Source organism: Haemaphysalis longicornis, unplaced genomic scaffold (genome assembly GCF_048455015.1).
Source record: "Haemaphysalis longicornis isolate Haplotype H1 unplaced genomic scaffold, Haemaphysalis longicornis Haplotype H1 scaffold_16, whole genome shotgun sequence".
NCBI classification, from domain to species: domain Eukaryota; kingdom Metazoa; phylum Arthropoda; class Arachnida; order Ixodida; family Ixodidae; genus Haemaphysalis; species Haemaphysalis longicornis.
In genome coordinates, this window is record NW_027526266.1 from 18,887,066 (window position 1) to 18,912,654 (window position 25,589).

General features: G+C 46.2%; 1 protein-coding gene across 1 annotated transcript in view; it reads left to right on the plus strand.

Moving 5' to 3' along the window:
• The first annotated feature begins 6,775 nt into the window (after positions 1-6,775).
• Positions 6,776-25,589, plus strand: part of LOC144166051 (uncharacterized) — a 34,143-nt gene continuing 15,329 nt past the window's right edge. The window contains exons 1-2 of the mRNA XM_077695714.1: positions 6,776-7,693; positions 8,166-9,736. Coding sequence (XP_077551840.1) covers positions 6,776-7,693; positions 8,166-9,736 — 2,489 coding nt within the window. The remainder of the gene's footprint in view (positions 7,694-8,165; positions 9,737-25,589) is intronic.

Below are 25,589 nucleotides of genomic sequence, written 5' to 3' on the forward strand. Positions count from 1 at the left end.
GGTTGTTTGGTGCGGCTGCCACTTACCGCGCGTGGTATTTTTTCCTTCTTTTGCATTTTATAACATAATTAACAACTTATCAAGCGGATAAGTGATTAAAGTGTGTTAATTTGAGCCAGTCTACGCAGTGCAAGCAAAAACGGGAGCTCGACAAATTCACTTCAGTGTCCCTTGAGGCTTGGTGAACTCAGCTTTCATTTCTTCCTTTAGCTTTGTGAAGTCCTACATGCTGAAAAATACTATACACTTTTTTCAGACAACAAAAACAGCAGCAAGAAACTTGGCAGCAGTGAAAAGAGGAAATAAATTTCACTATCATCCCGTAAGGGAACCCTGAGTAGTATGCGAAGCAGCCATGGGGTCGACTCAACATCCCAGTAGTTCTCTGTTCAATCGCAGCGTTGCGGATGGAGAATTAGGGGAGCGGAGCAGGCGCATGCGTCATTTATACCGCGGAGCTACAGTGGCGCCCCGAGCGGAGTATGCAGCGGCTACCGTCGCGTCTCCAACCCTAAGCTGCTTCACATTAACGCACGCGGAACCGCAGGTGTTGCCATTCATTGCGCAATCCGGGAGAGGAGAGGAGCTTCGCCGAGGAGAGAAGGAGTGCCAGAGAGGAGAGGAGCATCGGAGAGGAGAGGAGGAATGCCTGACATACTACTCAGGGTTCACCTACAGGAAGATGACGACAGTGGTTGAACGCGAAGCTATCTCGTGATGGATACTTTGGTGGCCAATCCCTACGGGCATGCTGCCACGATCAGCATCAGCGGTGCCTGGCCAGGCAAGCGTAGTGGGGGTGCGGATGCCGCAAAGCGGCACTCACACAACGGCCGAGGGGCCAGGCTTGACCATAGGCTTGTTCGCATCTAAAACACCTAAAACAGAACACTGGGCTATGTCCTTTGCACCAACATGCAGATTCACTGGGCCGTCCGTTGGTTGTCACCACTGCCAAATGTCCTTGCCCCCGCTGCCACCGCTTGCCACTGCTGCCAAGTATAGCTCCTTGACACAACATAAACGATATCTGTAGATAGTTTGCAGAAAAGAAACTTTCCCTTTCTAAGAAAATCCCAAAGACGGGTTTGGGTCACATCCAATTTGAATGGATCACCCCAAAATTTGGAACCTTTCCTCCGTAAAACACAAAGTGGTACGCTATTCTAGCAGGTCTTTTTTTCTTTTGAGGCTACGAATACGTTTCAAAATGTTGACTTATTTATGATTTTGGTAAGAAACTTTTTAAATATACAATAGCAGCATAGCTCACCTTCAGAAAGTGCCAAAATATTAGGTTGCGTTTTTCTGTATCTTGAGGAGCTAGGGAGACTAATTGCATTATTCGCCCATAATTTTTTTATTCATCCCATTGCTAGTTTAGGCCGAATAGATGGTTTTTTTTAGAAGTTTTGCATTCCGTGTAAGTCAGAAATTTTCTTGTTAATACGAAACCGAAATAAAACGCCATCATAGATTTTTTCGAACTTTCACAATATCCAGTGTTGTTCTTTATCGTATGCCTCAAAACATGTGGCATTATATATGTACTTCGGCAGCTACAAAGCACGAGGTATGGTCTTTCTGGCTGGATGGCGATGACATAAAAGACTGGTTTGTAACAAAATTCTGACGTCAACGTAAGAGGGAAATGGGCGGTCTAAAGTTGTCGGCTCTACTCCTGCTGATCAACTAACGGTTGCACGAGCCACCGCGGCACTCGCTGCGATCGCAGTGATGGCAAGTTTTGTTATACGAATATTTGGACAAAGGAGGGAGGAACGCCTAGAGACAGGGAGAGCAATATACCCATCGATATTGTGCTTTTTCTATATTTGAAGACAGCAAAAAGGGGGCAGAAGCTGTACCTTTAGAAACTCTATGCGGAGTATTTTAAGCCTAAATGACAGGGGTTTTGCTTTTTCAGGGCGGAGCCTTTTCTCGCCCATTGGTGAACTGAGCCGCGTCGTGGTCGTATTGACTGAGCGGACGATGGCTGGACCAACGAGTGAAAGAAAAAGCGAACAATGAAAGAAAGCAGAGGAGGAGAGTCAGGAAATGGGGAGGAGAGGGTGGTTCGCCATGGAGGCGCGAGCCAGCGCTCTCCGAAGTGTGCGGTGGGGGATGGGATGGGGCAGTATGCTGTGCCCGCTCGAGGTGCTTGACCGCGAGACATTCGGCGAAAACGTCAGTGGGGCGTGCGCGTGACCGTGATGTTCGTTCGCTTAAGACGCAGTTCGCGGTTCCTTCCTGAGATGCACTTCGCACCGCCGCAGCAGAGGCTCATCATCGCTGCCGTCGAGAGAACCCCCGAGTGAGTGCTGCCTCAGCGCACTGCTGCTGCGCTCAAATATTGCATTAGGGAGTATCGTAATCCCCAGCCACTTTTTTTCGCGTACACACTTGTAAAAAATGTTGTGTGTTGGACGCCATATATCTATGCCTATGCTATGTGTCGCGTACCGTATATTGCAGGGCGGATGAAAAATCTTTACCCCCTGTGGATCTTTAACCAGTGTCGAAATATCAACATACAGACGTGTTTAGTTTTTGTCTACACCACAAAAGCAGCGGCCGGGCGTGGCCGTCGAACATACATCCTCACTAGTGGCTCTGCTATGAAATAACTCCTACCAGTAACACTTGTCAGGTATTGACACTTTTTTATATGTAGGACCGCTCCAAGCAAATATGAAATGCAACAAACAGGAACATTTGGGGTGTCAGCCTTCACCTTTGCGCAGTGCAACAATCTTGCAGCTTGAGTGCTGCTATACAATCACAGCGAAGGTTGGTAAACTGAATGTTTCATATTGCCTGCAGTCTGCCGAAACGTGTCTTGTTCAGCCTTGCACACTGCACGCGCGACCCGCAGCAGCATACAATTGAAACACCGCTGGACAAACCTTTCCCCGTGTTGCGACCACGTATATAGTGCTTATAGCGTTGCGACTTCTGCGAAGTTGAAAAGTGCGTGAGACGTTGTGAAGTTGGTCGCGCGTAAAAGAGAAAAGCCCTTAATGACAGTGGCGGCTTATTATCAACAACGGGTGGTCGAACCGTTTCACTGTGAACCGATAAGAGTTTCTTATTTCTTCTGTTCAGTTCCGGTTCCGTCTCGGAGAGCTAAAGAAATAATGATTCTGATTGGGATTCAGTTCCGGCGAAAATACCGGTTCGTTTCTGGTTTTCGGTTCGGTTCGATTCCGGTTCGACATCCCACAAAATGTTCTTCTGGGACTCTCATACACACATTCGGTGGCTGTGACAAACGTATCCTTCACCCCTCTTAATCCTCCACCATTTCACAGAGCTCTGAAAGAGAGCCTCACCAGCTCCGGCCTTGCTGTTCAGCTGCGGTTGATCCCTAGGGCGGCCGGCCTTTACTCGAGATCTGTGCTTCCTTGAAGTAGGCCACCTCTTTAAAGTCTTCCCTCGATTTAATGATTTCTATATTCTCTGTTTCTAATAAACCAATGGTAAACACTTTGTCGTTTCTTCGCACAAAGTTCGTTAAAAAACTGACACTGTGTCCGCATCTTTGTTGCTTCGACAAAATAAGCACGCAAGTGTTGCTCACCAAACAAGGTCTGGCAGCTCTGGTGTGATACTTTGCCGCGCAAACACAACCACGCTGAGTATTGGTGCACTATGGGGTGAGGAACCGGTGGGCTGACAAATCTTTGCGTGCTATGTACCCACACCGCTCACCACTCGAGGCCGCACAAAGTACTCTACCCTGCTGGGCCCTCCAACTGCACTGGATGAGGCAGTTGCTGTTGTACGAAACTCAACGCTGGGGATACCGGTGGCGCGAAGAGTACAATAGAAGGAAGAACGGGTAAATGAATTACTGCGTCGCAACCTGTGGCGCGTTTTCTATCATATTCGCTGCTTAAGAACGCAGAATTTTGCTCTTTTTAAAGTAATATTCTTTGCCACTACGAACACCCGCCCCAGGAGTGTAACGCCCTGCACTTGTACAAAACCGCACCATTGGAAGAGGTACAAAGTTTATTTTTTATAATACTAGAAATAAAGATAATTCTGGTAATGAAATTTAACGCAAACACGACCCTACAAAAAGAAGAAAGCTTGAAAAAATATTGTTTTTTCACAGTAGCCTGAAAAACAACTACAGATATGTGACGAAAAAATCATTCCTATTATATTTTGCGAGGAATAATCCGCGGACAAGCTGAGCGTAGTAGAAGTGCACAAAACGAAACACATTTTAGACTTGCAGTTGTAGATTTTAAACCTTAGCGTACTACCTTGGTAACCACGTGTAAAAAAACTTCCGAAGGATGGAGCTATATACGAATCGACAAATAAGGGGTGCCGTTTCCCTCCTGTAGAGGCCCATGTACTCACAGCGGACAGCAATTCCACAGTATACATAGTGTAAATGTAAAACAACGCCAAAATGAAATGTAGCTGAAACGTCCTGTAATGGGGGAGCCGCCTCACCGACTAATTTGTATTTCGTATCATTTTCGAACTGTTTTGATTGAAGTAGAGTGAGAGCTTATTTTGTAATCGTATTGTCTCCGTAGATGCCCTTTTATTAGTACCGGGCGGTATGCCTATAACACAACTTCACTCTGGACAAATTAGTTCTGAGAAGGAAATGAAGCATGACGTAATGACAGAGTTCTCGGGGGAGGGGGGGCGATTATGGCATGATGTTTTCAACATTTAGGGTAAAATGAGCATTTAGCGAAATTGTGAGTGTAAAAGACAGGCCTGCCCGACAACGATAGCTACGTGGCATGCCCGGAAAGCAGACGGGGCAGCCGACTTGTCTTCGCAGAAGGGCTCCCCCTAAATGTACTCCACGTTCTCTGCCCCTTACTGCACGTCGAATGTAACCACGAGAAAAGCATTTTTGGCGTCGTTTTTTGTTGCGGTGGCCGAAACCGGCTAACTCTGGCTCGTTTCCGAGGCTTGCCGGGGCCCAATTTTTTTACGGAGCGCGACAAGTTTCCTCACAGCAACATGCCTAGACAACCGTTAGGACAGATGGTGGATGAGAAAGAAATATAAATAGCGTGCGAGTTTTCTTCGCACGAAAATGTAAGAAGTTTTGACAGTGTTGGTTGGGTTGTGATCTCATCTCTGATGAGGTGCTGTGGCTGCCCACATCGAGCAGCGGGCGCAGTATCCTTGTGGTAAATGAATACTTGCTATTTGAAAACTGCAAACACAAGAGGTTTCTTTTTCATCTCAACCTATCGTTGTCATCATCACTGCCGCCGCGCTGCATGGCCGAAGCACCGGGGCAAGCAGGAGCAGCCGGAGCAACGCAGCTGCAGGGGAATCGCAGCACCGCGGCACGCAAGAGCAATACCAAGCATCATCACATTCCGCATTGAAGGATGGGGGTGGACGACAACCTGGACGAAAACAGTAGTATTGGTGGAAAATTCACAATAATTTGTCGACGAGACTTCACCTGGACGTATATTTACACTACGTAAACAATATGAAAATGACGCCATGCATTTTCCCAGAAAAGGGTAATTGGTTGATTCAGCGCATTTAATTATTCCAATGGCCTATATGAAAAGCATTGGTTGACAGAAATGAAAAGAAACATCAAATACAAAAATAAAACTGAAAAACAGTATAAAAGTGAACGTACAAAATTTTAAATATACATTCTATATACCTCCCAGAAAAAACACGACCGAAATAAAAACGTTCAAAAAGGAGCGGAGCAAACACCAACGAAAAATTTTCACGACAAAACAATCGTTAACTACACTTTGCTTCTGCGGAAAAATAAACAATTACAGGATATGGTACTTATTTGGTACATTGGTACGTGGTTGGTGAAAAGAAACAAATGTCAACTTTAAAGCATACCATGTTGTTCCGTCTATAGGATGAAAACCAGATAATTGATTCATATTTTACCTGGGTGAATACACTGCTGTTATGGGGAGAAAGGCAGCATTACAGGGCCGATTATACGAAGTGCGGAAGAGAACGAAGACCACCGTTAGGCTACACCCAACTCTGCATACCGCTACTAGTTTACATTGTCATACACCAATGTTGTGTTTATTTGCCCGTGTTTGGGTAAGTACGTCCTTTGTTCACGTAGTTTCCGTTCACGTACCTTTTGTAGTTACCCATTCTAAAGCAGCGAAGTATGCAAAATATAAACAGAATTTATTTACAGACGCTATATGTCGCGCATCATACGCAGATTACCCTCAGGTGCTACCGAAAAAAAACGTTTTTTTAAATTTCTAAATTTATATATGAAGCTCTACACCAGGAAAGCGCGTTCAGCGACAAACGGTCGTATGGAAGGCCTGCGGAATATTTTTACAAAATAGGATCGTTAAAGGGCACCAGTGTCTCGCCACACCGCCATTTTCATTTTTCGTATACATAAGAAGAACGACCCCGCAGTCGGGGTGTTTCTTATTGCCAGGAACTGTGATCTGGTTTGAAATTGGCTGCCGCGTGCGGGGCCCAGCACGTGGAAAAATAGCGGGAATCTCGGCGTGATGGCACGCGGAGGAGACAGATGAAGACGAGAAAGAAGAAGGAAGATTCTCGGTCGCCATGTTAAAGCTTGTTTTGCCCTGTACTTACTGTAAATACAGTTTGCTTTCTTTGCTTTCCGTTCGCCTTTGAGATTCTTCAACAACTGGTGCCGAAAGACCGGGAGCGGTGGAACACCCTACAGTGAAAGAGACAGCGGAAAAGCTACGGGTGTCCACCAGGAGTGGAGCGGGGCGACCGGTGTTCGGAAGCAAGGATGAACCGACTGAAGGAGACGCGTACTGCTCGGCGGCAACAGAATACTCGCCTCATCAATGAAGCAAAAGCTGTCTTGGATACGGCGGACATCGGCGAGCTGGCGTCGTTGCGTGAAAGACTGCAGGCGAACAACGACGAATTGGAAAGGCTGAAAGTTTTGTTCGAAGAGCACCTCAAGGACGAAGAGGTCGCAGCGGAAATGGAGGCTGTACTGAAGTACGAAGACGCCGCTAAAGGTATGCTCGCTCAATTAAAGTCAAGAGAAGCAATGCTTCAATCAAGCCACGTGTCACCTATCCCAAGGAACCCGTCACATACGCGGGTGGATCAACGCGAGGAACTAGCGCGAGGCAGTTCCGTCAAGCTTCCGACACTCAAACTGCAGTCCTTCGACGGGGAGATATGCCAGTGGCCTAGTTTCTGGGAGCATGACCAGGCGCCTGTTCATACCAACGACTGTCTAACTAAGGGAGAAAAGTTCCAGTACCTACGTACGCTTCTCAACGGCAAGACAGCTGCGTCTATCGCGGGCCTTCAAGCGACGAGTGAATGCTACGATGATGCCGTCGACATTCTTAAAAGGCGCTTTGGTGACACTCGACGCATCGTTCAAGAGCATCTGGCTCGCTTGAGGTCTCTGCCCTCGGTGCAAGCATCGGACGACGTGAAGGGTTTGCGCAAGCTTATGGACTACGTGCACTGCCACATGAGGGGACTTAAAGCCCTGAACATCAGTTCGGCTACCTATGCGACCATGCTGACGGACATCATACTGCAAGCTTTACCAAGCGACGTCGTCGTTGGCTATCATCGACTGATGGCGACTTCGAAGACCTCATCGAAGACCGCACCGAACAGCAAGGCGAAGGCGGGCGGTCGCTATCCCCGACAACTTGCGAAACAGGCACGGCAGAGCGTGAGCTGCAAGGTCTTCTTGAATATCTGCTGGTAGAGGTAGAGAGTCGAGAGCGAAGTGGGTTGGCTGATCGCCAAGATAAAAGAAGTCCTCGAAGTGGATTTGACCGCAAACAATTGGCGCACCTACCAACTGCAGCCGTACTGCATACTGTCGCTCCACAGGAAACAATACCTGCTTCTTTTGCTCCTCTCGGTAGCATTCTACCGAGAACTGTGATGTAACTATCACGAAAGAAGAAAAGTTGAAGAAGCTCGCCAAAGACAACCGATGCTTTCGGTGCACTATGCGTGGGCATCGTTCAAAGGATTGTCGCCGGAAAGTAAAGTGCAGCAAGTGTCAAGTGAGGCATGTTTCATCTATGTGCGATCCAACGTGGTAACCCAAGAAAGCTGAAGTCACAAAGAGTGTGAACGCTAACAGCCTTCACACAAGCACGTGTTCATACTTGACTAACGAGGTACTTCTGCAGACGTTCCGGACTTGGGTTGTCGGAAGTCAGCGCTGCGCGTACATTCGTGCAATAGCAGACGGTGGAAGCCAGACAACGTTTATTCGGGAGGATATTTCCAAGACCAAGAAAGAGCTTGGAAGTACGAGTCTCCAGTTGAATACGTTCGGACAGGAGGCTGCAACTTCACAGCGTCGGCGCCTCGTGGAAGTACGTCTGCGCAGTCAGTACGACGGTACGGAGCATCTTATACAAGCTGTTGAAGTCCCATTCATTTGCCAAGATGTTGTCCAAGTGCCGGCTGAACATGACTTCGTGAAGACACTGGAAGACAGTGGTCGCAACATCGCCGACAAACTTTATATACCGGGCATGGCAGCCGTACCTGGTATTGGGCTGGTTGTGGGCTGTGATCACCTCTGGCAGCTGATGACTGGAGAGATAAAGCGCTACTCTGGTAACGCAGGTATGGTGGCTCTTGACTCCGTCTTCGGATGGATGTTTCAAGGACCTCTCTCTTTGAGTACATCAGTTAACTTGACGATGAACACCTGCGTGCTACGAGTGAGCGCGTCAGCGGAACCAGCAGACAGCATCATGCAGAAGTTCTGGGAGCTTGAGAGCATAGGTATTGTGGACCAGGACAATACCCTAAATGAGGCCTCGGACGTTCTCTGTGAGTGCAAGCGTAAAGCCAAGTTTAAGGAGGGCCGCTACGAGGTTGCACTCCCATGGAAAGATAATGGTGGTCGCTTTGATGACAATAAGACGCAAGCTATGAAGAGACTTCTGGCTCTCGGGACGAAATTGCGGCGCCATCCCGAATTCGGGCAGCAATACGACTCCACCATTCGGTCCTACATGACTTTGGGACACGCAGAGCGGGTAAAGGAAATCGGACCGTCATCCTTTCTGGTGTATTACATGCCGCAACATGCGGTGATTCGCAGCGAGTCCTTGACTACCAAGGTCCGAGTGGTTTTCGACGCATCGTCACATGGGCCGGAGTACACGTACCTCAATGAACACTTGGAAAAAGGCCCAAGGCTTCTGGCAGACTTGACCACACTGTTGATAAAATTTCGGTTGCATCCCATCGCTCTGACCACAGATATTGAAAAGGCGTTCGTGCAAATCTGCATTCGAGAGCAAGACAGAGATGCACTGCGGTTTCTTTGGTTCAAGCAAGTTCCCTCGGACGAGAATCCTAAACCTGAAGTGGAAAAATGGAGGATGACCAGAGTACCGTTTGGTACCACAGCAAGCCCATTTTTGCTGAACGCCACCTTACAACATCACCTGAGGCTTGTCAGCGGTTCCTTTCGGGACACGGCTGCCCTACTCGCAAAGTCGTTTTACGTCGACGACTTGCTCGTGGGAGCCGACACCGACCAAGAGGCGCAACGTGTTTTCACGGAAGCTCACGCTATACTAGAGTCAGCAGGTATGCGTCTTAGGAAGTGGACCTCTAACTCGACACACCTACAGCAGCTGTTCGAGCAGGAAGAAGGCATCACTTCTACCAACGGAACACTCAAGATTCTTGGCATGGTGTGGGAGCCCCGAAAAGATCTCATGACAATAGCTTCAAAGTCTGTACTAAGTTTTTTTGACAAAGATCGAAACTCCAAAAGATCAGTGCTCCATACAGTGGCACGAATTTTCGATCATCTCGGAATTATCGCACCATTCACAGTTCAAGCCAAGATATTATTCCAAGAGATATGGAAACGGGATGTCTCTTGGGATGAGGATCTTCCACTTGACATCGGAGCGTAATGGCGACGTTGGCGATCGGACCTCCAGGAACTTGGCAGCGTCAAAATACCTCGCTGGGTACATTTATCCCCAGAGGCTACGGCAGCTCAACTGCAAATATTTTGTGACGCGAGCCCAAATGCATACGGAGCATACGCCTATTTAAGGCTTCAAGACAACAGCAATTGCGTGAAAACAGAACTGGTGATGGCCAAGTCAAGAGTCGCTCCTATGAAGACGTTGACATTGCCGCGACTCGAGCTTCTCGGCGCCGTCCTCGGGGCCCGGATGTCAAATTTCTTGGAAGCATCTCTTGCCAAAGTACCGTGCAACGTCGAAACTATATTTTGGACAGACTCCCGCATCACTCTGCATTGGATTACGGGTAATACATCACAATGGAAAGAATTTGTCAAAAATCGAGTCACTGAAATTCAAAGACTGAGGGCTAGGACACAGTGGCGGAATTGTCCCGGAAATTGCAATCCTGCCGATCATCTCACTCGCGGGGTGTCATTGCACTTTCTGAAAACCGATGAACGATGGTGGCATGGACCCACGTGGTTACTGAAAGACCCTACAGATTGGCCTACAGAAGAGTCAGAGATTGGGTTGAAAGGCGTCAACGAAGAAAGGGAGAGATGTGTGCAAATCTGCTTTGTGAGTACTGTGAATCCCATCTTGGACTTGGCGCGGTATTCCAACCTGTTGCGAATTCTCCGAATCACCGCTTGGATTCTGCGATTTATCAGAAATTGTAGAAATGTTGCCAACCGGATATCTACATCCATCTCAGCGGAAGAGATTAAGGACGCGGAATTGTACTGGATCTGCGTTGTTCAACAAGACAGTTACGGTGAGGAGCTCGAGTTCCGATCAAGCATTTCGATGCTCAGTCCGTTCCTTGACTCAACGGGATTGATGCGTGTACGAAGCAGGCTAGAGTTCTCTCAAGAAGAACAGGAAGTCAAGCACCCTCTCTTACTGCGACCTTCTCACGCGTTCACCGAACTTGTCATTCGCGATTGCCACCAACGAACCCTTCATGGCGGGACTCAAGACACATTGACCGAACTACGACAGAGATTCTGGGTCCAACGCGGAAGACAAATAGTAAAAAAGGTAATCGGCAGATGCAATGCTTGCATAAGGACACGACTAAGGCCAGCCAGTGCACCTGTAGCCCCTTTACCTGGTGATAGAGTGCGCCGCTCGGATCCCTTCGAGGTAGTAGAGATAGACTTCGCTGGACCTCTTTATACTCGCACTGAAGGCTCATCTGCGAAAGTTTACATGCCTTGTTTTCATGTGCAGTTACGAGAGCCCTGCATTTGAAGTTGGTTTCGAGACTGTCGAGTGAAGCGTTTCTTCTAGCGCTACGAAGATTCACGTCTCGCCGTGGACTCCCGGCTGTCATCTGCACGGACAACGCACGAACTTTCAAAAAGGCATCCAAAGATATTGCATCGTTGGAAAAGGCGTTCCTGGACGTAAAGTTTCAAGATTACTGTGCTCAAACACGCGTGCAATGGAAGTTTATTGTAGAAAGAGCGGCGTGGTGGGGCGGATTTTGGGAGCGTATGGTGCGAACCGTAAAATCGTGCTTACGGCGAGTCCTGGGGAAAGCTGCACTGACGACTGAAGAACTGACGACTGTACTTCAAGAGGCAGAGGCGGAAATTAATTCCCGTCCGCTCACGTACCTTTCTGTAGCACCAAATGACCTAGAGGTACTCACGCCCGCGCACTTCCTAATAGGAAGAAGGCTTGTTGCGATACCTGCGGGTCAACCACCAACAGCGGAATCAACAAGAAGCGAAGTCACGCGAAGGTGGCTCCATCGTAAACGGCTTGCGGAACAGTTGTGGAGGAGATGGCGTAAGGAATATTTGTTGCAGTTGCGCTCTTTCCACCAGGCGAAAAATGTGCCCACCCACGAGCTCAAAGTTGGAGATTTGGTGCTTGTGCACGAAGAAAAAGCTCCTCGACAAATGTGGAAAAGTGCTCGGGTTATACAAGTTATCATGGGACGCGCCCACAACGTCCGAGCCTGCATTGTGAGGATTCCTAGCGGAGCTACATTGCGACGACCGGTGCAGCTACTGTACCCAATAGAGCTTACTGCAGCGTAGACGGAGATTACAACTCTCAGTGCTGGGGCCGGGAGAGTGTTTCGTATTGCCAGGAACTGTGATCTGGTTGGAAATTGGCGCCCGCGTGCGGGGCCCAGCACGTGGAAAAATAGCGGGAATCTCGGCGTGATGGCACGCGGAGGAGACAGACGAAGACGAGAAAGAAGAAGGAAGATTCTCGGTCGCCATGTTAAAGCTTGTTTTGCCCTGTACTTACTGTAAATACAGTTTGCTTTCTTTGCTTTCCGTTCGCCTTTGAGAATCTTCAACACGGGGTGTTAAATTCAGATAACTGCCGCCATAGGACACTGGCATGTTCGCGTGACAAAGTACCGTTCAGCAACCTTGTGAAAACTTTGAAATAATTTATGTCATCAGGTGCTACTTGAAATGATACTACTAATTAATTGTATGGTTTCACAATGACGCTGAAAGGTGTTCGAAAAACTGGGGGTTAATAACAAGTTACAGATTCCCAGCAGCGGTTTTGTAAGGCTGTGAGGTTTGCGGAAGCGTAAAGTTGTTTTGAGAGCTGCAATTTTTATTCGAAATATTTGTACATAATTATATTATTATCCTTTAGTATAGTATAATAATATTATTTACTATATTATGTCATTGATATAGGAATGTTAAAGCATAAGATGAGCTACCAGACATCAATTCAGGTAACTTATCGTTTTGTAACCTCTAATAAAATAAAGGGGTCAATAAGGCCAATGACAAGCTTGGAGAACTGTAGACCTACTGTCACCTAGTAAAATTGGTCTTTTCTCAACCCTTTTGCACTCGCAATGGCTGATGATTTGAAGACGTGTGGCTAACAAGCGCGCAGGCTATAAAAACATTCAACCATTATTTTGCTCACCGTCGACATTTTTATGGCATTCGACCTGATTATGATGTTGGGATTTTAATAGTGCCAGGCCAACAAAGGGCAAAGAGCGCCAAACAAACGTCATTTTATGAGAGTGAAATAAAGGTAAAAGTAAAGCATTTCAGTAAAATAAAGAGTAAAACACAAGGTAAGGAAGATGACCGCAGTGAAGGGCGAGGCTGTCCCCATGCTAATAAGAAATGAGATGTAAACACTTGACATCAGTGAGAACCCTAAAAACACGCCTAAAAACTTAAAAGCATGGGGTCGTCTCCTTAAAAGTATGATGGGTGCAGTAGGATGTGTTGTCTATATTATTGCGGGAAGTGTTTGCGTCGTGTTGTGTCAAATGTATTGCACTGGACGAGTATGTGCATTACGAATAGGCCCTCTCCACCCAAACTGCACAGGGGTCTTGAAGATCCCGTCAGCAGGTGGGCGTGTTACATTCATGTGGCCTATCCGTAACCTTGATAAGACAAGCGTTGGGTCTGTTGTGTAAATCGGTTTGGTACCGTCCCAGGTGTGGCTTTATTACATGTAATTTGTTGTCTGTCTGCTCGCTTTAGTGTGTTGGCCATGTTCTACTCAAGTGTTGTCTTATGTGTGCCTTTTGGTTTGTATAGGGTACCACCGTTGTGTCTACAGTGTTCTCGAACGCAGCAGCAGCGTCCCTCTCTTTTACCACCTTGTTGCCGGCGATCCCAGCGACTGTTAGGACCCAGCAAAATACCAGTTCATGCTTTTGTGCATAGACATACATGACAGTGTTGAAAATGATATTAACTAAGTGGTTTTTCAAAAGCTTAAGGGGTGGCAATGCTCGAACAACACTCAAGGAATCTATAGATGATGGAATTAGGCATTTGATTTTCAAGAATGGGTTGCGCAATGAGCAGAATTCAATATGCTTCTTCTGAAAAAATGCTAGCGTGTAGACTCGTGGTTTTGGAGCCAATAAAGTTGGGACCATGAGCAGCACAAGGCCGTATTGTGGAGGTTTTCAAAGCATGTTTGTAAGAATCGGCACACGTGTATTTATATTCGAGATACAGAAAGTGCTGCAATACCGTGAGTTGTCGTACCCGATTTTTATCAACTTGCATAAAAGAAAAGTCACAAGACACAGAACGAACTTGCCAAGCGGGTAAAATCAGAGAAGAAGAAATGTACACGTGTTAAAACGCCACGCTAAGAACCGAAGCTTGTCTCTAACTCTAAGTGAAAAGGGCAGAGGAACGAATGGGCGGTTTAAAAACAATTAAGATCGGGTTGTATCGTTAAAGACAGGATTAAAAGGACGGTTATTCAGCGATGAAATTTTAAAAGCATAGAGAAATTCCACGTACGTCTGTTGGTTCTCACGGCTCCACTTGTTACATTCAACACACAGACTCTGGACTGGGGTCATGCGGAAAGCACCAGACGCAAGACGAAGCCCCAAGTGTAGCACTGGGTCACGCATTCGTAATGCTGTTTAATTTGCTGACCGATACACCACACTGCCACAGTCCAAACGAGACATAGCCAAAGCAGTATACAGGCGCAGCACGAGTTCTTTGTCGGCACCATACGATTAGTGTGAGAGGCCCTTAACGATATTCATTGTTTTGAGACATTTATGCTTGAGTTGCTTGATTTCAGGAAGGAGTGTGAGTTTCTGGTCAAACACAACATCTAAAAACTTGTGCTCCTTATTTACAGGAATGGCCGCGCTCTTAACAGTAATGTCTGGGCCCGGATGGACCGGGTCTAGGCAAAGTCGTTACAAGTCCACTCGTCGTAGGCCAACTCGTCACAGGTAAACTGGTCCGGAATACCAACTCGACAAAGGGCATTTCGTAGACGAATTATCGTATCACCGGAATATTCGTCACACGGAAAACTATCATTACGAGGTTGTTTTGGAATCTTAAAGCGATGTTTCCGCCCGACATACGTCGGCCATATAAAATGATGTAGGTGAGCGAATGTTCTTTCAACGTTTTTGACGTAGGAAGTTAGGTGAACATGCCGTCATACGTATCAAAAAACTTGCGCTAAATTGACATTCAGACAGGCGAAGGGAGACGGACGATGCGCAACTCACAACTATTTATTTGCAGGAAAAGAAGTTGCCTTATATAGGCTTCTACAAGACAGAAAAAAACACATAAAAGCAGATAGTAAAATTGTTGGCAACACCACAATACTCACAGCCTGCCAACCGCTTGCGGTCTGAAAAGCCGAAACTCATTGCTAAAAAGTGATAATGATGGTTCACGGATGCACCCCTCGGGATTTTTTTTAATGAAGTACGATTCTGAAAGCTCGCGCGCCACAGTCATGGCTTCTGTCACTGATAATGGTTTCTTTGAGGCGCGGCTTACAACCACAATCACGGCAATGCATGGACAAGTGTGATCCAGTGCCTTTCTTGATTGATAAATCGTGCTCCCTGAGGCGATCATTTATGCAACGTCCGCTTTTCCCAAAATATACCTTGTGACAAGTGAGCGGTATCTGGTAACCTATGCCAACTTTGTATCCGACGTACTTCTTGGCGTGCTTCTTACCACATGGATTAGGCTTCTTTTTTCCGCCAATACGGCTGCACAACCCACCTAGCTTGCGTAGTGCAGAAAATACAATCGGAACCCGATACTTCGTAGCGACCCGCTTAAGGTAGTGAGCTACGTTTTGGGAATACGGCACCACCTCAGGCCTCGTTTTCTTTTCGGCTACAACCTCAGGTTTGACCCGCTTACGCTTTAGTTTTTGAAGCAACGCCTTAGAAACAGCCGCCAGTAGCGACCGAGGGTACCCGGCATTCAATAGTCGAGTAACCTGGGCGTCAGAACTGGTTTGCATACGATGACTACAAGACTTTTGTACAGAGGACTCAAAGTACATCAAGGCTAACGCACGTTTTACAGTTTTTGAGTGAGCTGATTCAAAGGGCAGGAGCCCTTTGGTCGCGCGGGGTCAAAACATCCAACACACATGTTTTTCTGCTACGCAGAAGTCAATATCTAAAAACCTCAGGTTACGCCCATTTTGCATTTCGTGCGTAAACTTCAAACTTCGCCCAATTTGCTGAACGTCTCTAAAACATCTGCAACGCTTTCTTGGTAACTCAGACCCTCCCGCCTTTTCAAAACGATCAAGTAGTCGTCCACGTATCTAAAGATCCTTTGGAACATTCCATTGTCCATATCACGTAGTAAATTACGGTCTAACCGCAAAATAAAAATGCTTTACAGAACTGGGGCAACGCACGAACCGATACTGATCCCTTTTTTCTGTACGTATAGCTTATCGTCATGCTTCACGACCATGGCGGAAAGGTAGAACTCAAACAGGGACAAGAAACCACTAACTGTAATACCCGCAGCATTTTGAAACCTTGTTGTGCCATTCTCCTCAATACATTCTTGTACGCTTGTGAATAATTCACCGTGTGGAATTGAAAAGAAGAACTCTTCTACATCTACGGAAAACAATCCACCCAATGGTGATGTGAGTGGATTGTTGTGATGTGGGTGGATCCAGCAGAGAATGGGTATGGGCTGGGGACTACTCGCTAAGCACTTCCGAATATTCAAAGTAAGCTACCTCCATAATACCAAAGAAAAATATACAACCAGTGCATGCTGGCGGTCATGATGTACAGAGCCGAAACTTGGAGACCTATTAAACAACAAAAAAAGGAACTTAGATCGCCTCAACGGCCATAGAACGAATTATGATAAGTGTTATACGTAGGGTCAGGGAACGAACTCGAGTAGACGATATCTAAGTTGAAGTAAACAAAAAAATGTGTTTGGGCTGGACATGTGGTGAGACGAACCGGCCACCGTGGGACCATTAGGGTAACGGAGTGGATACCTAGAAGACGGGTCTAGAAGAAGGGAAAGGCCAATAACAGGATGAAGGGATCAAATACGAAAATTTGGTGGCCAACACTGTACTCGAGCGTCGCAGGACAGGAGCTGTAACAAGTAATGAGTGGCCTTCGCCCTGCAGTGGGTCCGAGTAGGCTGTTCATGATTAGGATGAAAGCGCTTGGAGAATCGCTCCCAGAATCAGCCCTATGACATCTCATCAGTAAAGTGCATTGAGTGTAGAATGTATCTCTAAGAAACCTTGAAGAATCTGGGAAGACTTTTTCTTTGAAGTAAATGATATACAATGTACCTGAGTGTTATGTGGAGTGCAAAATTCTTGCATAAAGTATTTAATATAGAAAAACAGCGCTAAAACGGGACAAAAACGTGACAAGGCTGGTCGCTGCGTCAGGTTCTTTTGTCCCGTTTTAGCGCTGTTTTTCTATATTCAGTTATGTACCAACAAGACCGCACCAACACAATTTTCATTGCATAAAGGCATGCGTGCAGGTTTGATATACAACTATGCCATTCAGGAAACTGTTCTAAAATATGTGGTTTCGTCAGAGAGGGCACGCCATAACGAAGGCTGTCCTAAGGAAATTAGTTAAAAGCGACCCTTTCTTCTGTCTGAAACTCAACCCATTAATTTTACCGCCCCTCCCCTCCATTTTTTACGGCTGGGCCGCAGAGATGACATGAAGACCTAGACAGTACACTTATTGCAGCTGTATAAATTATTGAATATGTTCTGAACCAACAAGCAACAAAGCAGGCACACGCAATAAAGTGACGACAAATTATAAGGAATGTTTAATAAATTAATTTTGCATTCAACTAAGGCTGACCAATAAGCAGGGCTGCGGCCAAGGCTCGACGGCTGGCGGTGTCTTGCGGGCCCATGTCGTGTGGTTTCAGAGGACCCAAAGAGGTGGGCTTGAATCCGCTGCGGTGTGCCTGAGTCATCTCGTTGAGCTGTAGGGGCCGGCCATCCGACTGACTACAGTGACCATGTGTGGCTGAAGTCGAATGCCCCACGCATGGCCAAACTCAGGCGGCGTTTGTGAGCCGCCTTCCGGTAGCTGTAGTCCGGCTGGAGTCCGACCACCGTGCAGGCTGACCTTCCGTGGCCTTAGCCCGCCCGCGCAATGGGGGCTGCCGAATAACGGGAGCCGTACAGTTTGAGCCTGGCTGCATGTATATTAGCAGGTAGAGTGGCCCACAGGGACTGCCTGTTGGCTGTTGTTGGGTAAGGCAGCACGCAGCGAAGAGACCGACAGTTGAACGCAGGCCTAACGCGCCTGCCCGAATAAGGTCGAATTGAAATTCCTTGGTCCAAGTACTTAAGCTTGAGTTATGCGGGAGAGTCCTCTGCTTCCTGAGCGGTGTTGCATATTGGCCTGATATAACATCCAGGAAGACAGACGACGTGGCAAGCGCATATATATACTTGGCCCGAGAAGTGATCTCGGATCAGGACCATAGGGCACAGACCATTAGAAGGATAAGAATGGGGTAGAGTGCATTCAGCAGGCATTCTAAGATAATGAAAGTTAGCTTACAATTGCCCCGGAAGAGGAAAGTGTATAACAGCTGCATCTTTCCAGTACTCAGCTACGGGGCAGAAACTTGGAGGTTTATGAAAAGGTTTCAACTTAAATTGAGCACGGGAGAAATTAAGGTTGGTAGGTGAGATCAATAATTCTGCGAATTTCAGTTGGCCGCACATAGCCACGCACTGGGATAATCGGGGATGAATGGGAGAGGCCTTTGTCCTGCAGGGGTTGTAGAGAGGAGGATGATGACGATGATGATGACAACTTCTGAAACATTCCAAAATCTAAAGAATGCGCGATCAGTTTTACCCATATCTCAAATAAAGGGAAGAAAGGGGCCGCCATCTCTGACTGGTATAACGCTACATCGAAGTTCGGCAAGACCTAGGTAAAGCTTGCGACTCTGAACGCTAATCACATGATATGTAGCCATGACGGCTGACTGGAATGGCTGTAGCCAGGACGGCTGACATGATCTGTAGCCATGACCGCTTACCGGCTGAGTGGAACTTTTGATTTCCCTAACAACTCACAGAATAGACAGGCGGCCAAGCAGCACTCAACCAAGTGACGCGCGGAGGCGAGCGTCGCGGTTACAATGCCGCGGCCTCTGCTCTGTGGTAATTTATCTCTCGGCGCTATGGCTTCTCGAACAGTAGAATTGCATCCAGAACACTGTAGATCTTAGAAGATTGTTCTAGGCTTGTGGGGTTAGTTAACGGCACTCTCTGTATCAAAGGAGATAACACGTGCAGCATAATGAATAGAACATACGCTTCACCTGGTCCACGGATAACACACGCAGATAACATAGCCCGGCGCCGCCGGTCGGCAAAAGCGAAACATAAAGAAAGAAACCCAAGATATGGTTCGTGGCAATATTCAGATAACCAAGTCAGGGGAGAAATCATTAGGCGCATATCTGAACCCACATTCTGCGGATGACCCTGGAGGCATGTCAAATTAAGTTTTAAAACGCTGCGCAGGGAATATCGCTCCTTTTTTGTTATATATTTAGACTACCTTGAAATCGCACGACATTCCCCAGAGACTTGAAGACGGCGAACGCCACACCCCTACATAAAACCGGTTCAAGGACAAACCTTGCAACTACAGGCCAGTTTCAAACACTTGCGTTTGCTGTGAAACTGTACACCTTAATATATTATCATGTGTAATCAAGCACCTTCTCGACGATAAACTTTTTATGCTTGGGCAACATGGTTTCCGGCCAGGTTGATCTTGTGTTAAACAACTTACTGAGTAAATTCGGAATTGCTGTAGGCTTTGACAGGGGCCTGCAGGTAGATGCTATTTTCTTAGATTTACAAAAGCGTTTCATGTTGTTCCACACCATCTTTTATTTTACAAGATGTCATATTTAGGCCTCCACAAATATCCTCTAATCAGGGTGCAAGAATACTTAAGTGATCGCCAGCAGCATGTCCTTGTCAATGGTGTTTTATGATTTCCTGTTAGTGTTTTATCGGGAGTCCCGCTTGGCGCCGTCCTTGCACCACTATTTTTTTTTTATTTTCCCCAATGATCTTCCCATCCGTCTTCAATGGACTGATGGTTATATTCTGACAAATGCATCTTATATCACCCTGTGAAATGTGCCGAAGGAGTCGGTGTTATACAGAATGACCTTTACAGAATTATCACTCGGTATGCAAAATTGCAGACGAAATTAATATTTCCAAATGCCATCACGTCCAATTTACAACCAAGAAAAACAAAGTCCGCTGTTGATTGCCGTTGCAAAATTGTAAAATACAGACTGTAGGCACGGTAACATACCTTGTTGTGACGCTTACAGAAATATTAGACTGGGTCACCCACATCGACGCAATAACCAGTAAGGCGTATTGTCTTCTTTACTTCTTTCAGAAGATTAAGGATGCCCACTAACATTAAAGGAAATTATGTATTTCACAAATATAAAACCCGTACTTCAATATGCAAGCAACAGCATGCGACCCCTTACTGGAGGCAACTGCATGGGAACCCTCAACTCGAAAACTACAGAGAGTTCAAAAGCGAGCTGCTCGATTTGTAACCAGAAAGTATCATTTTTATGTCGGGAGCTCAGAAATTATGAACAGTTTTGAATGGTACTCATTACATCAGCAAAGAAAACTGCTAATATTAAAATTTCGAAACAACATTTATAATAGCAGAACCGGAATAGATAAATATTTGTTTTTAAAACAGCCAGAATATGTATCCGCACGCAGAGACAAGGCGCGAAAGATTAGAGGATACAAATGCAGCAACAATGTGCAGAAACATTCATATTTTCTAACAGTATTCTTGACTGAACACGAATTGTTTCTTGCCCCGAATTTCGCTGAGGCTATCGAGCATGCTGTATAACTTTCTTAACTGACCGTTGGCTCATCTATTGTTCAAAGAAGTGTTTCATTGTTATTGCTCTAACACTGACACATGTATGTACTGTATAGTGTCGGAAAACAACCCTACAATAATAGTTTACGGGCGTTGTAGGAACCTGTTGTATTAATAAATAGGTTTAATTATACGGCCTGATATTGCTAAACCGCGACTTTTTGTGTTGGGATTTGTATTGCGGTAACGTAGAACAATTGAATTCAAATCTCGATTGAGGGGGTGCATTGAGAACACGTTAGAGCACCCAAAAAGTCGTTTTCTACATTTTGCGCAGTGTTAAAATTGACCACAAATTTTCATGAACCATGTGGATGATATTGTGACGTCAAACCAAACAGATCGATCTGAGTTTTATAAAACTGAGGCAATGTTGAGCAAAGGGACCGCATTAAATACACGATGGGAGAAAGAACGTTGGGAGTTATAGAGGAGCCCACGCAGTTCGTCTTGCGTCGGCGGTGGCCATGCACCCCGCGGTTGATTCTGGAGGCGTACACGCATACAGAAAGACATAGACGTTCGCATTTATGTCTCGTGGTTTATGTCGCGTTTACGTTTCGCGTTGATGTATCTTACAAAAACAGCATTTGCAACCCATTTAGAAAACGTTCCCCTATATGAAAGACGCCCAGCAAACCACTAACATCTCTGCGACGTCCCAAAAAGATCCGCACGTCTATGTTCCAGCAGTATCTCTATTAGACATCCGTACAACGTGCGATATTTTTCTGAAAATTTTTGGATGTTGAGATAACGTTGCTGGTACCTTAATGTGGGAGGTTATTTCAACTATGCTGAAGACGTACTCTAGATGTTGCTGCTGCTTCATTTGTGGACGGTATTTAAACATATTTATCTGACGTTGTTCAGATGTTGCTGGTATGTCTGCTTGTTACTTTGTACATGTCTATCACAGTTACATATTTTTAGCTATATCTGCTATACCTTATTTTCAAACTCTCCGCAGCCGTAACCTTTCAATATACCGAGGGGTTTCGAATGTGTTTTCTTTGGGTTTTGTACCGAGGGGTTTTGTGCAAGTTTTGTAATCCGCCAATATTGCTTTTACAGAAATATAAATGCAGAGGACATAATAAATAAATTAGCTTCAACATATGCCTGAACAAAATTTGACGCTCAAAGAAGTTTTCATTCACTGAAACCACCATTTTACTTGGTCCTTGTGCTCGCTCTCTCCGATATTTCTTTGCGCGCGGTTGAGATTTTGTGCTTTTCCGCAGCAGATCTCGCGTATGCGCAACGTTTTTCGTAACAAAAGACTTAAAACAGCGTAAACTAGCTCAAGGCAAGATTTTAAGTATAGATTGTAATACTGCTCCGGAAAAAAAGCATTGCCGGCGTCGCCCATGCATTGCTGCGAAGCTGGCCCTGTGAGCAGCGCGAAGAGTTTGAGCTAGGCGTCAGCCTTTGTATTCAGCAGTCTTTCGAACAAACGTAACAGCCGGACGCTGACAACCGACAACAGCGAAAATTGAAGACCAAAACAATTTAAATCCTTCAGGGCTGTCGGCTTTGGCAGAAGGCATTACGATTCCAGCTAATCGTATATGTAAGGTAAAACAGATTTGGCAACCTTGCCTAACGCTCAAAACTATTGTATAAAGTCACTTTACGTTGTCACGGCATGAGAGTGTGCTGACATGCACTATGAGGCACAAATAATGTAGGTTGGTTTTCAAACAACCTTCTGTGTGTATAGGCGCGTGCTGGTTTTATACCAGGCAGTATGCAGGCTTTTTGAGTATGCAGTATGCAGGCTTATTGAGCAAAACGAGTAACCTGTATTGCAAACATACAGTAAGGTAATGTTTGTTCAAATTTGGAGGGATATTTTGGTACATTTGCCAAAGCCATATTATCCCAATATTCAGGTAGGCGTTATAGTAGAACTGCACTTAGAGAGGTGGAGGACCAGCCGGATGAGAAAACTTTAACAGTAAAATCGAGCTGATTAGTGGGCAGGCTCCTCAGTCCCAGACGAGAGAGAAAGATTCATTCTTCAAGTCACCGAACGTCACCGCGAGTAGACCAGGATTTGTTCTTTACGACTGAAGTGGTTGCAAAACAATAAAGAGTTGGAAAGTTGGAAACAATAAAGTTGGAAAGCCTGGACATGTTCATTGGTTTCGAATTGTGTTATACTGAAAATTGGCATGTACTCTATTTATGGCGTTCGTTTGCGAATATATCAAGTTTTCAAAGCCGTAATCATGGCATAACTGTTCGGGTTGACATTGAGTTCGTAACGATAACGATGGTTCGATAGAAATTAGGTGCACGAAAGCCGCCTTCGAGTACTGTGGACAACATAATCTGCGGCGTAGCACAAATCTCATTGCATTGCATATCCACACGAACTTCGTGAGCTTTGAAAACATCTCCAAACCTCCTAGGACGTTTGGGACGGTGCAGAAAAATGAATGCGCTGGGCACAGAAAAAAAACATTCATCTAACACAAGTCAACAAAAACGAAAGAAATTGAAAACACCCGTTTTATTTCCTGCCGTGCGCCCCGCTGCTTTATGCGTAGCATTACACTGTTGAGTCTTCGTAAGTGCATCTCAGAAATAGTTCGGGGAAGCTTACGCATTTTCAATACTTATCAAGGAGCTCTGAGCACTGAAACTTGCAAATACGCTAGAAAGGACGCGTTACGCACGATCGTCTGAGCAGTGCTCTCTGAAAGACGTTATCGCTCTCCTCGTGTGTTGTACAATTGTGCGGGATAAAGCTTGAAATTATTCAGAGCTGTCGGAATCTGAATAAAAACACGCTTTTTAAGCCCGAAAGCATCAAAGCGGGCGATTTCTAGCAAAGGCACATCTGCCAGTCACAACCGGACGTCCGCGGCACGAATGTAGCCGATGACAGAGGAGCGGGTCTCTCCCGACGTCACATCCAGAGGGCGCCACTCAAATATTTCACCGCCAATTCCCGCAGTGCCCAAAGTTGAGTATGAATTCCTCCCGCTAAGATAAAAACTACACAAAATACACTAAATGTGTACTAACGCTACAGTTTGAACTATGCGGTTTTGAGACCGCGAAATAACGACGGTGCTATGAAGCCAGATCATATGAGCCAATCCAATCCACTAGTCATGACCTTCGGCGTTCAACGAGTGCAACTGTCAGACGCGTGCTGCGCCGTTCAGTTTAAACGTGTTAGAGAATGAGAGCCTTGAATGTTACTCAAATGTCTACTGTTACTACTGTGAATGAAAGAAGACTGTGTGCAGCCGTGTGAATTGTGTTCTGAACTCAATTTGTCTGGAAAAGCTCAGCGAGCCGAAAGCGCGACGACCGTTGTCACCGATGCAACGCTATTTAGACGGTTCCAGTTGCGACCTTCTTCATCGCCATCCCCTCGTGAGTATTGTGCATTTCAACGTCATTACTAATGAAATATCACGCTTTAGTAGTGTTGCCAGCATATCTGTGAAAAGGCATATGGGTTGTACTTTGTTGCTGCGTTGTGGGAAACGTGCCTTCGAAATAAAACGGTGGCGTTACAGACGGGGCGGAGCGATAAGCAGATAAACACTTGCGCTTTGTTCACCGCAGAAGCACAACGTCGCATCTCATCGCGAACGCGGCCACAACACACACACACACGCACACCACTTCGTTCCCTGGCCTGGCTACAAAGCTTTGTTTGGACAGTCAGCGATGTCACGACGATACAGAGCTGTGCGAGGGAGATGTGCTAAGCACTCGTATAGCAAGGAACTTTCTCCATCGGAAGCAAATTACTGTCGACAGAAAGGCGGAACCATGGATGCTTGTCGCGCTACATGCCGCCTGTTGGAAACGCAAGCGGCCTTACGTAAGCACGCTATTTCACTTCCGTCCGCCAAATGCAGAAGCGGGTTAACATGCGGCGCATGCGCAGTAAGAAAGACGCAAAGAAATAGCGTTCGCTACCTTTTTGCATACGGTTGCATACGTTATTCTAAAACTCTCTAGTTTCCGCCCCGTCCGCTCCGTTGGCTTACGCCTTCCCTCGAACCTACCACTCGAAGTTCAAACTCCTGTGAAGCATGCCTCAACAAAAACAGTTGTTGGTGACGCGATCTTGAATGGATTAACAGCGCACGTAGACGAGAACATAACTAGAGAAAATAGGACAAAGCGGTGAACTCTGAGTTTTATTCAGACACGAAAGACATAAACCGGGACACATCCGATAGGAATGGCAACACCACCTGACGTAAACATCATCTTGCGCCCTGCCAGCTACACCCGTTGCTCCTACTGCCTCCGCAATGCTGATTTGCCCCAGGGGACTAGCTGTGTGGAGGTTTGGTTCACATTCTTTAGCACAGCCTCGTTTCCCACTCGTGCGTGAAGGCACAACGCCTCAGAAGTGTCATCGGGATTTGTTTGCGTTCGCAGCGTAGAAGGCCCCTTTTGTACAGTCACTAAAAAAAACAGGACGAGAGATTGTGCACCTGAACGGGAAAACTCTGATGTGCGGCAGTGATGTAATGAACACGAGTGGCAGGAAGTTCCATTGTTATATCATGTGTGGACATATTTCTGCGATTTGGGCGGAGAAACTGTAGAATGACAAAATTTGTGCGATGATACTCAGCACGCAATGAAACGGAAGCGCCCAACCACTAAGTGCGCAATCGAACGGAAGATGATAGGTATAACATTAAGCGACAAGAAGAGAACGGAATGGATCAGGGAACGAACGCGTGTTAATGACACATTAGTAGAAATTAAGAAGAAATGGAGGTGGGCAAGCTATGTAATGCGAAAGAAAGATAACCGTTGGTCATTAAGCGTAACAGAGTGAATCCCTAGAAAAGGCAAGC